Genomic DNA, 15,211 nt, shown 5'->3' on the forward strand with positions numbered 1-15,211 from the left:
ACACCCATTCATTTTTATTTTTTTGGTTGTATCCAGACCTTTAAATAGAAGGGGTCACCTGGAGGGTAGGGAAAGCATTTCCCACCCATATCCCTTTTCCCTGAAACCTCCATGCCACCTTTCATGCTGTTCCAGAGGGTCCCCATCCCCAATCCTCCAGAACAGCTTTGGAGGGGGATGCAAGGGGAAGATGAAATTGGCGAAACACCTCCCCTCCCCTCCATCCAGTGGAGCATTGTGTGAGTGCAAATTGGGATCCAACCCTTTAGGTTGAATTTCCAACTAAGTTTTACCCAGAGTAGACCCATTGTAATTAATGAACCTAAGTTAGTCCTATTGATTTCAGAGGATCTACTTTGAGTATGACTAAGGTTGCAATCCATGTCTACTCAGAAGTAAGCTCCATTGAGTTCAATGAAATTTACTCCTAGGTAAGTGTATTGGATTGCAACCTTAAATTGAAATCAACCCTTTGTGTTTACAAGAATGCTGTAACTTAGATGCACCTTTGAAAGAAATTTAGGTAATTGTTTCTGATAGCATCATTCACAGATCAGTGTAAGAGAAAGATTTTCTGAATGGGATCGTGATCCATTTGGGTGTCTTCCCATCACCCCTAGTCAGACATGGCTAAAAAATCAGATGGCTTGAACCCATTCAGAAGAAAAGATTTCAGATGGATGAGTAACTTCAGAAATGTTGCTGTAAAAAGAAATGTGTTGACTACAATTTATTTTCAGATGCAAAGAGAAGAAGGGAATTGAATTAAAAGCCAAGCTTACTTGTTTATGCAGTTTTCATAATTGAAAGTTGCCTTAAAGCCATAAATGGAGAAAGTCACAATGCTGGCAAAAATAGAGGTGGTGCTGTTTATCAATGAAACAATTATGGCATGTCGTTCACAGTTGGTGTTCGGCTCATTGTAACTGGCAAAAGCTATCAAGCTGCCAAAGCCAAGCCCAAGGGAGAAAAAGATCTGAGTGGCTGCATTAATCCAAGTCTTGGGGTTTGCTAGTTGCTCTAGCTGCAAGGCATAAACCATGAGGATGGATTGTGTAGCATCTTTAGACTTCATTAATTTTCTCAACATGTCCATAAGGTTGATCATGACAATACCCATTTTATAAATATGGAATTGAGAATGAAAAAAAAATTACTCCACTTCATAGTACACAGCCTAGTTCATCATCCAGCTACTTTGATGTAAGGTCATTCACAGCCTAATCCTATGCTGGGTTCAATGGGACTTAATCCCAAGTAAATGGGAGTATGAATCCAACCTTACGGCCACTAAAACAAGGCTGGCCCTAGATGTCTGAACATGGTGGACAGTAAGTAGCCTGGATCTGTAATCTCCCACCCCAGCTCCTTTCCTGAACGTCAGAGCACTTTTCTGCTTCTGTCATTACCATTCGACAATATTTCATATAAATCAGCTGACACCATGGAGAGGTTATATCATGCTACTGCCAAATAAGATCTTCTGTGTGCATTTCTCTTCCAAGGGGATAATATTTCATAGAGTAACAAGTTAAACTAGCCCCAAGTTAAACTCCAGTAGATGTCAAAGAGAAGATCCCATGTATTTGGGGTAATAGAATTTTAAAAAATAATATTCATATTCTCTGGAATTTATGTCAGAGACTAATAAAATAATATGCCAAATTAAGTTTATTTTAGTTTTTTATTTCATTTCTACCCCACCTTTCTTTCATCAAGAAACCCAAGGCAGCATTGTGGTTCCCAGGCAATCTCCCATCCAGGCGCTGACCACATCCAGAGCTGCTTAGCTTTAGCAAGGTGGCAGTCTCACCATAGCCTGGGACTTGATGACTTGACTTGATTTGGAGCCCTAGATGTGCTCCCAAGGTGCCCATGGAGCACTGGTGTATTCACTTCTATAGAAGAGGCAGTTTTGCTCTCACACTTAAGTGAACGGAGCAGCCTTTGTGGATGGGAAAACTCCATGGGCACATCAGAACATCTATGTCTGCAGCAGATTTCTAGGTAGAGTGAGAGGCCTGGGAAGAGACACTCTGGTTTAGTACATTCAGGTTAATATAGTCTATTCAATTTGTGTTCAGTATAGATCATATTCATATGTACCTTCCTGTATTCTGGCTCTTCATTGGCCTAAACTTCTGTTATGAAAATATACCATGTTGATCTGAATATATGCTGCCCCCAATATAGGCTGCACCCCTAAAATGAGATCTCTTTGAAAGGAAAAAAAATACTGCAAATCTTGGACATCATCCAGTGTTTTTTATGGTCTAAAAATCATGTGCAACCTTTAAACTCATCTCGCAATGAATAAATCAACTGGCAATCATCACCACTTGTTGAGAAGGGATGGTGATCCTTTTACAAAAACTGCCACAATTCTGCATGTTTCCTGAGGTCTCATCTTAAATCACAACTTCTCTACTCATAAGAGAGTGTTTTGTATAAAACACTCAGGTTTTATACAAGCCAGGTGTGTGTGTGTGGGGGGAAGTGCAGCCTATATTCAGACCAGTACAGTACATTTAAGAAGAACATGCTTCAGTTTGTATGAAGTATTTGTCTAGCATAGGTACCTTTGGTGTAAACATGTAGGTCAACCCATTCATAGCTCCATGGAGAGTTAAGCCTCTGATTAAGTATATTATAAGGACTACATAGGGCAAAGTAGCTGTCACATACACCACCTGCAAAAGAACAACAAAAGGCTACATTTAGAAGAGTTGCACAACACACTTAAATGTGAGACTTCGGATGCGTTCACACAGTCTACGGACCTGTGTACACAAACAGTTGAGCTGTACACTCATACAGTTATTCTCATGTAACAGTCAGCAAGACAAGTGTACCACTTGTGTACACAATAGCTGAGTTGTAAAAATCAACAAGTGTACACACACACTTCTACACAAACACTTGTACATGTGAAGAAACAGCATGTACTTGTGTTCATTGTGACATATGAATAAGCCTTTTGTATTTGCATTTTACATTCCAGTTTTTGCAATTGGATTCAGTTTGAACTTATGTGTGACTGTAGTACTCAGATTTTGATGATGACTTTCAGCCACTAAAAGGATTCAAGCCATTCTGCTTTGGAACACCCAATATTGCTAGGAACTACTCTTATCTCATATGTTAAGCCAGATCTCCTCATTAAGGAAGATTACAGTTGTATCCACTATTAGTAACACAGAGAATAACCCCACTGAATTTAATGGGCATGTCTAAGGTCTATTATTATTAAATTATTATTATTATTATTCATTTCAATGGGTCTGCTCTGAGTAAAACATAGCTGGATGCAACACAAATATATTCCTGACTAGCTGCTCTAATATTCTAGTTGTCATTGAAACAGGATTTCGGTGGGAAGTTAAATCAAATTTTAAATTTTCACATTAAGTCTCAGATTTCAAAAGCTTTTACTCTGAATGTTGAAAATACGCCAGATTGTGGGTTTATGATCAATTTTATGTCAGTTCTGTCTCACTGCAATACAGAAACCCAGGTGTGCACACAGACCAGACATGTATGGGTGCTGCTGTTTTCATTATAATGGAGGGGAAACTGGTCAAACACATGCATTTTTTGTTGGTAAAAACTCACAAGATCCCTCTGTTGAAATGCATGGCAGCAGCCTTTTGTGAATGGAGAAACTCCATGCATGCATGCATAGCCCGTGCTACCAGCTGACGGGGTGAAGGTTCATATTAGTTTAATGAAAGGACAGTAAGTTATTTCATTTATAATTATTGTATTATTACTGCTAAGGAAGGGGAGAGATGTTTGTGGGATTTTCTGCTCGGCTGCCAAAATAATTTGGCTGGCCTTGGCTCCTCTGCACCTTGACTTGTTGTGAGGGGGGTGGGGTGCTGCTTACTACTTTTCTCAGACAACCAAATCAACTGGCTTCAATTGTCCCTCTCCAATAAACAATCTGGGTTGTACTCAATGGTGACTTTGCCCTAGCTTCTCTTCTTGTACAAGGTGGGGTGCCTGGTTATTGCCAATCCCTCTGACCTAGTGCAGACCTCCATTCCCCCCCTCCATTTTCTCTTGGGATTGGGGGACTCTCTGGAACAGTGTGAGATATGTCATAGAGTAGCCTTTGCTAAACTGGTGCCATCCAGAGCCAACAAAGATGGGAGTGTGCTGGCTGGGACTAAAGGGAGCTGTGTGTACTCCAAAACATCTGGAGGGCAGCAGGTTGGCAAAGGCTGCCGCAGAGGACTGCAATTGGTAAGGGGGGTTTGATAAAAATGGAGTGCCTCTCCATTGGACTTTCCCAACCTTTGGGCCCTCAGATGTGGCAGGACTACAACCCCCATCAGCCCCAGCCAGCATGGCCATTGATCAGAAATTATGGGAATTGTAGTTCATCAACATCTGGGGACCCAAAGGTTGGGAAAGGCTGAAGCACAAAGCCACCATTGAATACAACCCACTAGATTGGAGCGTCTCTGTGTTTTTACTTAGACCAAGGGTTCCCAGAGTGTGGTGCGTGGACCACCAGCAGTCCACAAGCTGAATTCAGGTGGTCTGCAGCATGTCCGCATTAAATACTCATATTGACTTTTAAGTGTATTTTTATCGCTGTTCTTATCTCTTATATTGCACTTCATTATAGTACCAGTTTAATTCTACGGAATGCAAGTCGTAATACAATAAAATGCAACATAAAAAATAAAAGCAGCAATAAAAATGCGATTCCAAATCATACAGTGCCTACTACAGCACGTTACAATTGTTACAGCAGGCAAGTGATCCACCCAGACCCTTGGCAATTTTGAAGTGGTCTGTGGGCAAAAAAACATTTGGGAACCACTGGCTTAGATGAGAAGTAAACAGCCTAGGAGAATTAAACCCAAACTAGTTTTAAAAGCTTTTTGAGGTTGTTTTCCTTCCCTCACTTCATATTAATTAAAGCTGATTTCTTCAGGCCCAGCAGCAGTAATCTTCTTACCTTGCCTGTGTGTTCAGTTCCTCTAAGAATACAGAGATAGACCACCAGCCAAGCCAGGACAAGGCAGGCTGCTTGCTCCCATTGGATGCTCCCACTCTCCTCAATGGAAGGAGAAATGTTGAGGGTTTTCCGGTACCAAAAGTACTGAGTGGGTGTTGCCTTCTCACACTCTTCCACATAATCTGTATGGTTAATATTCAGTGGACAGTTTGCCCATGGCAAAGGATCCTTTGGATATGAAGCAGACGTCATTAAGCTCATTAATCTTCTGAAGTACCATGAATCACATTAGAGACCATGAAAACGTTAGGTCAGGGATGGGTAAGTTATGGCCCTCCAGGTGGTGTTAGACAACTATTCCTATCAGCCCCAGACAGCATGGCCAATAATCAGGGATGATGGGAGTTGTAGTCCAACAACATCTGGAGGGGCCACTGTGGCCTAGATAAAGTAGAATAATGTGCAGTGCTCCATACCAATGTGAGGTGATTGCAGGGAGGAGAATGTCAAACCATAAATATTTTCTCATTGAGCAATCTTCCTGAAGTGCCGTATTCCAGTCTAATTGTGGAGGTCTAGATAAGCAGCAAGTGATTGAACTCGTAAGATGGCATTCTATAACTTCTGATGGCATAAGAATATACCAGTTTTTCAGGTAAAATAGTTCTCTTAAGGCAAACTATTTAACCTGCAGCTACATAAAGAATGGATGTTTGAATGTGTGCTAATATGAATAATATATGTCAACATAAACATGTTTCGCTAGTTCAAGTATATAATGGCCTAATCAGCTCTTTGAAATCTTCAGCTTTTCAAAAACAAATAGCACAATACATCCAATAGCAAGGGGAATTTAATCTGTAGCACCACCCTATGGCTGACATATTGTACCAAAAGTGTTTGATCAGCTATCCATTTTGTAATTTGCCCACTATCAACTCTTTTATATCGACAGAATTGTTCCCAATGTGCAAATTTATCCGAATTATCACATTTTTGTATGCAGTTTTGACTAACACACATTTTGCAAGCAATTTCATGCATTTTTGCAAGTTATTTTCACTAATATATTAATTGTTATGCACACTTTCCCCTAATATATGCATTTTGTAAACATTGCTTGGTTGGAGAACTGCACTGAAAAATTCGGATAAGTGTGAATTTCAAAGGATGGCTGTGTTTCGGTTCTCATGTAGTTTTGGAAAGTGCGCAATTGATAAATTCAGCTTTAAATGTGAACTATTTGAATTTCTCCCCGATCCCCAACACAGAAACAGCTGCTGTTTGTTTTCTTAACATGAAGGGAAATTGGAAATGCCCCCTCTTTCTTTAGCAACAAAAAAATTGTTCCCACTGAAAGCTATCACTCTGGGAACAGACACAGCTATAACTACAGTAAACTCTCATTTTAATACTCTGCTGTAAAAAACCTCACAGCAATTGTAAAAGAAACTCATGGCTAGGACAAATTCTGGGGGTTAAAATCTTGTAGGATTGATCTGGATTGTACTGAATCCCCCCTCCCCTGATTCTCATATTCATAGGATATCAAGTCATGTAAAAATAGCCTGTTTTACTCAAAACTCCAGGGGTCAAGTTGAATGGCAATGTATTCCTATTTCCAATATTACTACTAAGCTTAGAATAGAATCATAGAATAGTAGAGTTGGAAGGGGCCTACAAGGCCATTGAGTCCAACCCCCGGCTCAGTGCAGGAATGGACCTGGAGCAAGCTGTAAAAGTAATATATAAACACAGATGTTTTATGGTTGTCAATAGATACTGCTGAAGCAGAGGTGGAGAGCTACAGCACCACAAGCAAATTTGGGCTGGGTTGAATATTACTATTGCACATTATTGCACACTGAAACTCCCAAGTTCAAGTGACATTATGCAATTAAGCTGTTTCAGGAAAATCATAAAATGTGATCCTTATCAACAAAATCCAGCATATCATTCTGGGATAAATAATCTTTTATTTCATTATTGTCCTCAATTAGAAAAGCTTTTACAAGAATATGAACTAGTATTCTGCCCAGAACAGATAACATTTTACTAGACCAAGCTTTTGCAGCGCAACAACATATCCTCCGTGTGAGTTTCCATTAGACACATGGTTGGACATTGTGAGAAACCTGGACTAGATGGACCTTTGTTCTGATCCAGCAGGGCTCTTCTTGTGATCTTAAATATATCACTGTGGACCTCAGATAAGGGCGTACCCAGTGAGGCCTGATCTGAGATGAAGTAGGGTATGAATGGGAAAAGATGTCAGAAAAAGAAACTGGCTGCCTCTCCAACTCTCTTTATTCCTGCTTCCACATAACACACACTGCAATGTGATTGTGTTGCATATTTCCCTGCACTTACTGCATCGCTTACATTTGCATCTTTTGCATTAATGCAAAGCTTAACATTACAGCATAATAGCTCTATAGTGCTATACCTGTCTTTAATTTTAAATAGTATAAATGGAAATTTTTTTTAGCATTAACTGTGATTGATTAAGCATAAATAAATGGGGGTCATAAAATGACACCACACAAAAAAACAAAATAATAAATAAATCCCCACCCCCACTGCAGGTGTTGTAGGGAACATGTGCTGAGGTTCAAATGACTCCACCCATAGCAACTACATCACATCCACTGGTGTGGACGGAACATAATGGGAAGCGGACACAGAAAAAGTACAATATCCCCAATTTTGTGAAATGCTCTTTGCAATTCTGCTTGTAGCTTACAATTGGATAGCACTAGGAGTCACCTGTTTAGAAGCAGCCATAGGGTTGGATTCTATACCAAGTTAGTTGCACGAGTTAGTTAATGGGACCTAAGTTTGACTAACTTGGGGATGGAATCCTTAACACACTTCCTGAGAGCAAGCCCCCTTGAACACAATTTCTGTGTTCTGATTCCTGAGTATACATTAAGGACGGGTGAATCTGTCAATTCTGATTTCTCTCTGTTTGTCATTTTTCCAACCTTGAGTTCAGTTCTCCACATTTCCAATCAGCTTGCAATTTTTTTAAGTCACCATGAAAATTCATCAGTGAATTTCTCCAAATATACACATCTGTATGCAGTGTTGTCTAATATACACATTTTTGCAAAATAATTTCCCCCAGTACACTGCATTTTTGTATTGTTATGAGCATGGGGGGTTGGAATGGATTATTCCTGTGGGTCCCCTTTCCAGCCTCTGATTTGGAATACTATGCCCTGGGGGCTGGCTCTGCTAGCCAGATGAATCTCCTTTGTTAATCAAATAGAGTGGCCAGTTAAGACAACGGGCCGATCAGTTGCGCAGCAATGGTGAATGGGCCAGGGAGACCACTTTTGTGATTGAAACTCTTCTGGGGAGCCTCTCCCCCACTCCTGGCAGCTAGCAGAAGTGTCTTTGTAGTTTTTTAGGGTGTCTAGAGAATGGCTGGGGCTGCAGGCAGGCAGAGAGAGACAGGCTCTCTGCACCATGGCTTTTGAGGTGCCTCCTGCAACCCAGATGGAAAAGCTGGATATTAGACTGCTGATGCCTTGAACCCCTCCATTCTGAAGCTCAGGTTGGAATGTGTGTAAATAAATAAACCATATTTCATAAAGACACCACAGTCTCCGCTGACCTTCTTCCCCAAAGGAAACCAAACCCTGGAGGAGCGCAGGGACCCCCGAAATCTCACCGCTCAGAGATTGGGGGAGGTGTGCAACAGTATGTTGTTTTCACTAATATATGGATCTTTACCCATATACTTTATCCTAGAAATGCATATCCTAATATGCATTTCTGTACACATGGCTCAACAACCACATTTGGAGAAGTGGTAATTTTGAGGGATGGCTGTGTTTAGGTTCACGTCATAATTCAGAAAGTGCAAATTAGGTAGGTTCACCAAATGCAATCTGAATCAGATTTCTCCTGGTATATATGAATAGGATTGCATTGCGCATCTGGATCCAACCCAGAGACTTTACTGGCCATACCTTTTCAATAATTCCGACCCCCCCCCCAATCTAGGAAAGACAGTGCATCAGTCTGTCAGCATAATTGAGAGTGCCAGGACCAAGGGCTAAGAAAGCAAAGCCTCTGCTTTTTGCCCTAGAGTGCTTGACATCACCAAGCAGGCACTGTTTCCTGCACACATTCTCTCCTTCACACAGGCATCTTTCTGCATAGGTGCAGGGAGTGCTTTTTTGTTGTTAAAAATGAGGTGCCGGTACTCATACCTTGATGAATGTGCTGTGGGTGCCAAGACAAAAAGGCTACCATGGGCAGCAAAAACAGAGGTGCCGGTACTCTGGTACTCCATACTGGTAAACATAAAAAAGCACTGGATGACAGTACAAAAATTACAGATTGTTGTGCATCAGATGTAATGAATGTAAAATGACATGACGTAGCTCTTTTTTTTTTTTTTTACTCTGCAGCTTCTCCCAGCATCTACAGGAGCTGCCAGATAGATTTGCTGAAGTTGTTCAATCCTGGAAGGAAGGGAAAACACTGTGCGTGGCCCTGAACTTTGAAAGAGTTTTCTTACCCACCTGGAATGAATGGAAGAGGTACCAGAAAGCCCAGGCGTTTATAACATTGTAGTACATAGAGAGGAAGAATGAGACAATAACACTGGCAATTCCTGAAAATAATAAAAAAGAAAGTCATGGAAAAGAGCATCAACTTGCAGTTGTGTAATCATCCGTTGGATCCCACTAGCTGATTGTTCCTTGAAGGGGAACAGGAAAGGGGGGAGGGCTATGTTGAAATGGCACTCCATGCCACATCATTCCATTGCAGTTCCACTAGTGAAAACTGCTGCCTGCCCTATGAAATACTCCAGGCTATAAACTTTTTGTCAGCAAGTCAAAGCATATCTTACAATTATATTGCTTGATTGACGAGTTGATGATAGATGTACCTGTACTGTCTTCCCATTTGTTTTCAGGCCCAATTCAAGATGCTGATTTTGACCTTTAAAACCAAAAAAGGCTTGGTATTTTAGTACCTAATGGAATACCTTACCCATACCTTGAATTCATCTACAGACACTCTTCTCCATGTGCCCCCTCAGTCTGAAGTTCAGATTATGACCACTAGAAAAAGGGGCTTTTTTGGTGGTGGCCTCCAGTTATGGATGCTCTCTTTAGAGAAGCTCACCAGACTGACTCCCATATTATTGTCCTTTTGGCAACAGGCTAAGACTATTCTGTCCTTTTTAAGATCTTATTTTTTTTAGATTGCTTCCAGATGACCTGTTTACTGATCATTCATTTTGATTTGTGTGCAGGGAGGTTATATGATGTCGTGTCAAGCAGTTGTTATCCCACACTTTCCAGTGCATTTTCACTCCATTTTCCTTACTACAAAAAGTCTGTTTTTCAAAATATTATTATTTTTGGAAGCTGGTTTCTTGTACAAAAGCACCAAAGTCACTTTAACTGTACAACCTGAATTTGCTGATATGCAACTGAATCCCACCAACAAAACAGCAATAGTCTAGAAGCAGCTTTAATCTGTGTGGTATGGTTGCATTTGATGGTACATTTGATGATGCTTTTAGCTCTTACGCTTTTTCTTGTATTTTATTGTGCTGGCCTTCTGAATGTGGCTTTTACGCTTTTTGGATTGTGAAGATTATTGTGGATTTTCGTTGTACCATTGTTTTAGTGTCATGTTTTCTTTTTCTGTATGACTCCTGGAGAATTTATTTTATAAGGTGTCTTATCAATACATTTTTAAAAAGCTTGGATGTTGGTTTCAAAGGTTGTATTGTTTAGTTTTCAGCAGTTGCATTGTTCTAGCTCTATGTATCTTGCATGTTGCTTCATATGTTTTAAAAAGGAGGGACTCTTAAAGCAAGGCACAAGGGTAAGACCTTTTTATTGACTCAGGCCATTGGTCATCAAGATGACCCCTACGCTGGTGCTTGTCTTTTAGTGGGGTGGGTAGGACTTTTTCTTATTAATATGTTATTAGATAGCCTTTTATGCATTTTTGTAGTGTTCATTGTTTTAAAATCTTCTGGTTTGCGTTGTTTTTTCTGTGGTATTTTATCTTGTTAAGTTGCTGTGAGACTTTTTCTTCTGCATAAAGCAACTAGCAAATATAATAATAATAACAAGCTTCAAATAAGAAGCTTCAAAATGGTCCAGGTCATTCAGGGTTTGCTTGTCACATATTGAGAGCCAGTATGATGCAGTGGTTTGAGTGTTGGACTAGAACCTAGGACAACAGGGTTCAAATTCCCACTCAGCTCACTGGGTGACCATGAGCCAGTCACAGTCTCTCAGCTTAACCTACCTCACAGGGTTTTTGTGAGGACAAAATGGGGAGGAAGAGAACCATGTAAGCCACCTTGAGCTCCTTGGAGGAAAGATGGGATATAAATATAATTAATCATCATCATAATAGTGTGCATCTTAAGAACTGTGTTAGTACAAAGGGACAATCTAATGTAGTGAATTGGATGAAAAGGTGCATAAGGGCTTGTCAACTGCACTTTATTCCTTTCTTGATCTATGCCCACAACCATATAATCATGAATTTTATATGTCAAGCTCTCCTGCAACTCTGCATTGGTAAAATCTGCTGCCTCAAATTCCTCTTCTTCCATTAATCTCCTAGTGACATCTAAAATCTGATCACAATTGGCCAGAGCGTCTCTAGCAACCCTACATAGTAAAATAGTACTATGACTATTTTCTGTATTAGAGCTGAGAACCATGAACCCAATCCAAAGGACCAATCTCCCAACCAATTTGCCCCATCTTGAGCTACTGCATGGAACACCTTGATAGAATTCTTCAATTTCACCACATCCCTTTCAATCTGCCCACTTTGACTGATGAAGAAACAACATGACATGTTTATAAGTGTGCAGACCCTGCCCTGCTGGGCTGTCAATATATTTAAGGCCATGTGGTTCTCAACCACCATCTGTGATAGAGAATCCACTTCACTTCACCTTTTAGGCTTAGCTGCCTTAACAATCTATATGCTCACAGGTTCCTGTCAAGCAGAGTTTTTTTAAACTGTAATTTTCTTTTAATTCATGCTTCTGCATACCGAGGGCAACCCCTGGTATGTAGAAACTACTATCTTATTTTTTGGGCGGCCTCATTTTGCTGCCAAAATTATAGGCACTCAACCATCTGAGTTTGCTTTTAGAAGAAATGATTAAAGAAGACATGCTGATCGAGGGTATGGTCAGCAGAATCCCACATTATTGCCCTGATGCTTACTTTCTGTCTTTGCATGTCGTAACAATTGGGCAAATGTTTGACTTCTCAGTAATTTTGTTGTTTTATAGTGGATTTATTTGGTGCTAATTTAGTATGCCAACTATTACAAAATTAATTAGTTGCAAAAGTTGCTAGTTTGATGGTAATTGGATTGTAATAGTTATATGTCATTAAAAGCATAGAAAAGGATCACAGTTACCTAAAATGGACGGATTCTTGTTTTTGAATCTTGTAAGAATGGGAGATTTGTGCCTTTAGTTTTTCCAGAAGTGGGAAGCTCTGTTCCTTTCCCCCTCCAGCAAAGTTTAGAATGGGGAGGTGAGGAGGACGAGATGCTCAACCTTGGGTAGGGGAGGGCACTGGAGTCAAATGCTCCAGGCTTAACACACAACATCCTTGTTCAGCTTTGCATCTGATATTTCTGCTTGTTGATGATACATGAATAGAGGGTCCTTTATGCAGAAAGTCTGAAGGAGTGCTCACTGCAAGTGAATGCAACATAGTAATTTTTTGTCTTCCCATTTTAGAGACATCAAATCTTAACATACTGCTTCTGATGTCAAATATGGATGGTTTTGAAAGGATCATATGCATATTTAGTTTTTGTTTCAGTTGAGGTGGGAAATGGCACTGACACATGATGCACTGAGAAGGGTGAGCCTAAAATGAACATTCAGCCCCCAGGCCTCTCAGATTCTTAAAAAAAGTATCTGACAAGATGTGTACAGGTTCAGCAGAGACTGCGGGTGACATGAAAAGGTCCTCCAGTAGGTACATCTAAAAAGCAAGGATAATTTGACAGGGAGAAACAAAAATAGTTGCAGGAATAAAAAAACAACGCACCAACCCCACAGAGGTAAGGACTTATTGCTCTCCATGCTCCGATGCTCCCTTGGCGCATGTGCTGTCCCACTGCCAACTCCAAGTACAACAATGGCATCCCTTCCACAATTAACATGATCAGGTATGGAATTAAAAATCCACCTGAAAGAGGAACAATTAGTTAACATAATTCTCATATCTGGTATCATTTAGCAGTTGTATGTAAGTTTTATATCTCACCATTTGACTGCTCTTTTATGTTGCCACAAAATGAAAGAGTTGGATATGTCTCCCAGATTTCATGCCAATCTTCCATCTCCAGCACCATTTACAGATTGGTTTCCCAAGAATGGGGGGTCATCCAGTGACATCATCCCACTTGCGTAATGGACATGCAGTGGGACTTCCCTTTCTTTCTCCCCACTCTTGCAGCCTCTTGTGTGTCTCAACAATCTACTCCAGAGCATTGGGAGATTCTGTGGAGCAGATTTTGGGTGTGTACCAGGGGCTGCAGTGGGGAAGGGAGGTAGAGGAAAATCATTACCGCTAGCATAACACTGGGTATCGCCATACACGTATGCGCTGACTTGGTATATTTGTCCTTTCAGAATGCAATGTATATCTGAAAGAAGTCCCTTGGAACTTGCCTGATTTGCAGAGAACTGGGCTTCAGACATTATGAAGATCTTTTAACGTGCTAGGCAGTGATATCATAGGTCAAAAATTGCCTCCATTGAAAATACTGAAACCATTTAGATGGTGAATCTGGATGCTTGTCACACAAAAACTGTAGAGTATGGCAAGGATGGGAAACCTCAGACCCAGGGGCTGAAAGCACCCCTACAGGCCTGTCCATCTGATCCCCAGGACTGTTCCTAAGCCACATATCCTCATCCAGCTATTCACTCCCTTTTTACATGGCATCTATGTGATGTCCTGATCAAAACACACCCACCCTAATGTTTTCCCTTTTCATCTTCCTTTTCCCTCCCACAGCTCAGAAAATCCAACCTTTTTTCACTCAAGGGAATAGTTGTGCAATTTCCCCAAGTGTAAATGGTCTATCACACCGCTTTTCTCACTCAGTATGGCATTTACAGTTTGCTTAGCTACTTCTATGTGGTCTCTCTCCACTCGAGGAATCAACTCTATCACTGTAACTCTTCTCTTTCCAAACAGCATTGCTCTAATATCATTTTTTCCCCACCCCAAATTGCAACAGGGTGGGGAAACACGATTGGGAGTGCAGTGTGGGGGGGACGATTTAACCCTTCCCCTTCAATGGCCCTAATGAAAACCACCACCACCTTTTCACATTTGGGGCTGGTGAAAAGGAACTACTTAATTGGCTATTGAGGGTTAAAAATCTGGAAGCGGAGCTGCTATCCCACTTCCAGCTTAAAACAAAATCACAATGATTGGGTGTTGCTAAATAGTCCACATCTGGGAGCATGCCCAGAAAAAGCAGCCGTTCATCCTTTCCTGTACAAAACAGGAGAGTCAGCTTTCTCTCACTGTTTCCAAGTTTGGAAGAGACAAATTTATTCATGCATCTTTGCCATCGTACGTCTAGTTTATATCGTCACTTGATGTGGTCATAGAGAGGCATTCTCTCTCAACATGTAGAACAGTAAGCAAAATTTGAAAGCACTTTACTAAAAGGGAGGAAATACCAACAATTGGTTTCATCAGTGGAGGATGCTTCATTAGGGCAAGTGGCACACACTGTCCCACCACGTTTAGTCTGCCCTCAGCCAGTCCCCTCCTGCCTAGTCCAGGGGATGACACTGGCTGTCAGATTCCTCCTCCTTAGTCTCTGTGTTGCCCCTTGTAGAACACAGAAGGAAAGAGGATGCGGACAAAACTGGAATTAGTTGGCTCTGCCTGTCATTGGCTCTGGCTCTGCCTACTGTTGGGCTCCCTGCCTTCCACCTCTCCAATCTCAATGGGCACCAGCCAACAGCGGATTTCATCCAAACCATCACTGCACAGAAACAGGTAGTTAGGGTATATTAAACATGTGAGGTGCAGCTTAGAGGATACATATACACTCTAAATGAACAGAGTTCCAATATCTCCTGTATTTCAGTCTCATGTAATTATAAAAATACAGTGCAATTCCATACATGTCTACTAAGAAGTAAGTCCTACTGAGTTTCATGGGGCTTATTTCCAGGAAAATGGATATAGG

At 40.9% G+C, this 15,211-nt stretch overlaps 1 protein-coding gene across 3 annotated transcripts in view; it reads right to left on the bottom strand.

The window, feature by feature from the left end:
• SLC6A20 (solute carrier family 6 member 20) overlaps positions 1–15,211 on the bottom strand; it is a 31,909-nt gene that overhangs the window by 7,830 nt on the left and 8,868 nt on the right. For 2 of the 3 annotated variants that reach the window (XM_061586025.1, XM_061586028.1), the window contains 5 exons: positions 13,042–13,182; positions 9,505–9,596; positions 4,970–5,197; positions 2,580–2,690; positions 783–1,024 (listed from right to left, as the gene is read on the bottom strand). In XM_061586025.1, coding sequence (XP_061442009.1) covers positions 783–1,024; positions 2,580–2,690; positions 4,970–5,197; positions 9,505–9,596; positions 13,042–13,182 — 814 coding nt within the window. Of the gene's footprint in view, positions 1–782; positions 1,025–2,579; positions 2,691–4,969; positions 5,198–9,504; positions 9,597–13,041; positions 13,183–13,260; positions 13,385–15,211 lie in introns of those variants that run through there. The other variant, XM_061586027.1, reaches the window with a different exon arrangement.

This window comes from Rhineura floridana, chromosome 10 (genome assembly GCF_030035675.1).
Source record: "Rhineura floridana isolate rRhiFlo1 chromosome 10, rRhiFlo1.hap2, whole genome shotgun sequence".
NCBI classification, from domain to species: Eukaryota; Metazoa; Chordata; class Lepidosauria; order Squamata; family Rhineuridae; genus Rhineura; species Rhineura floridana.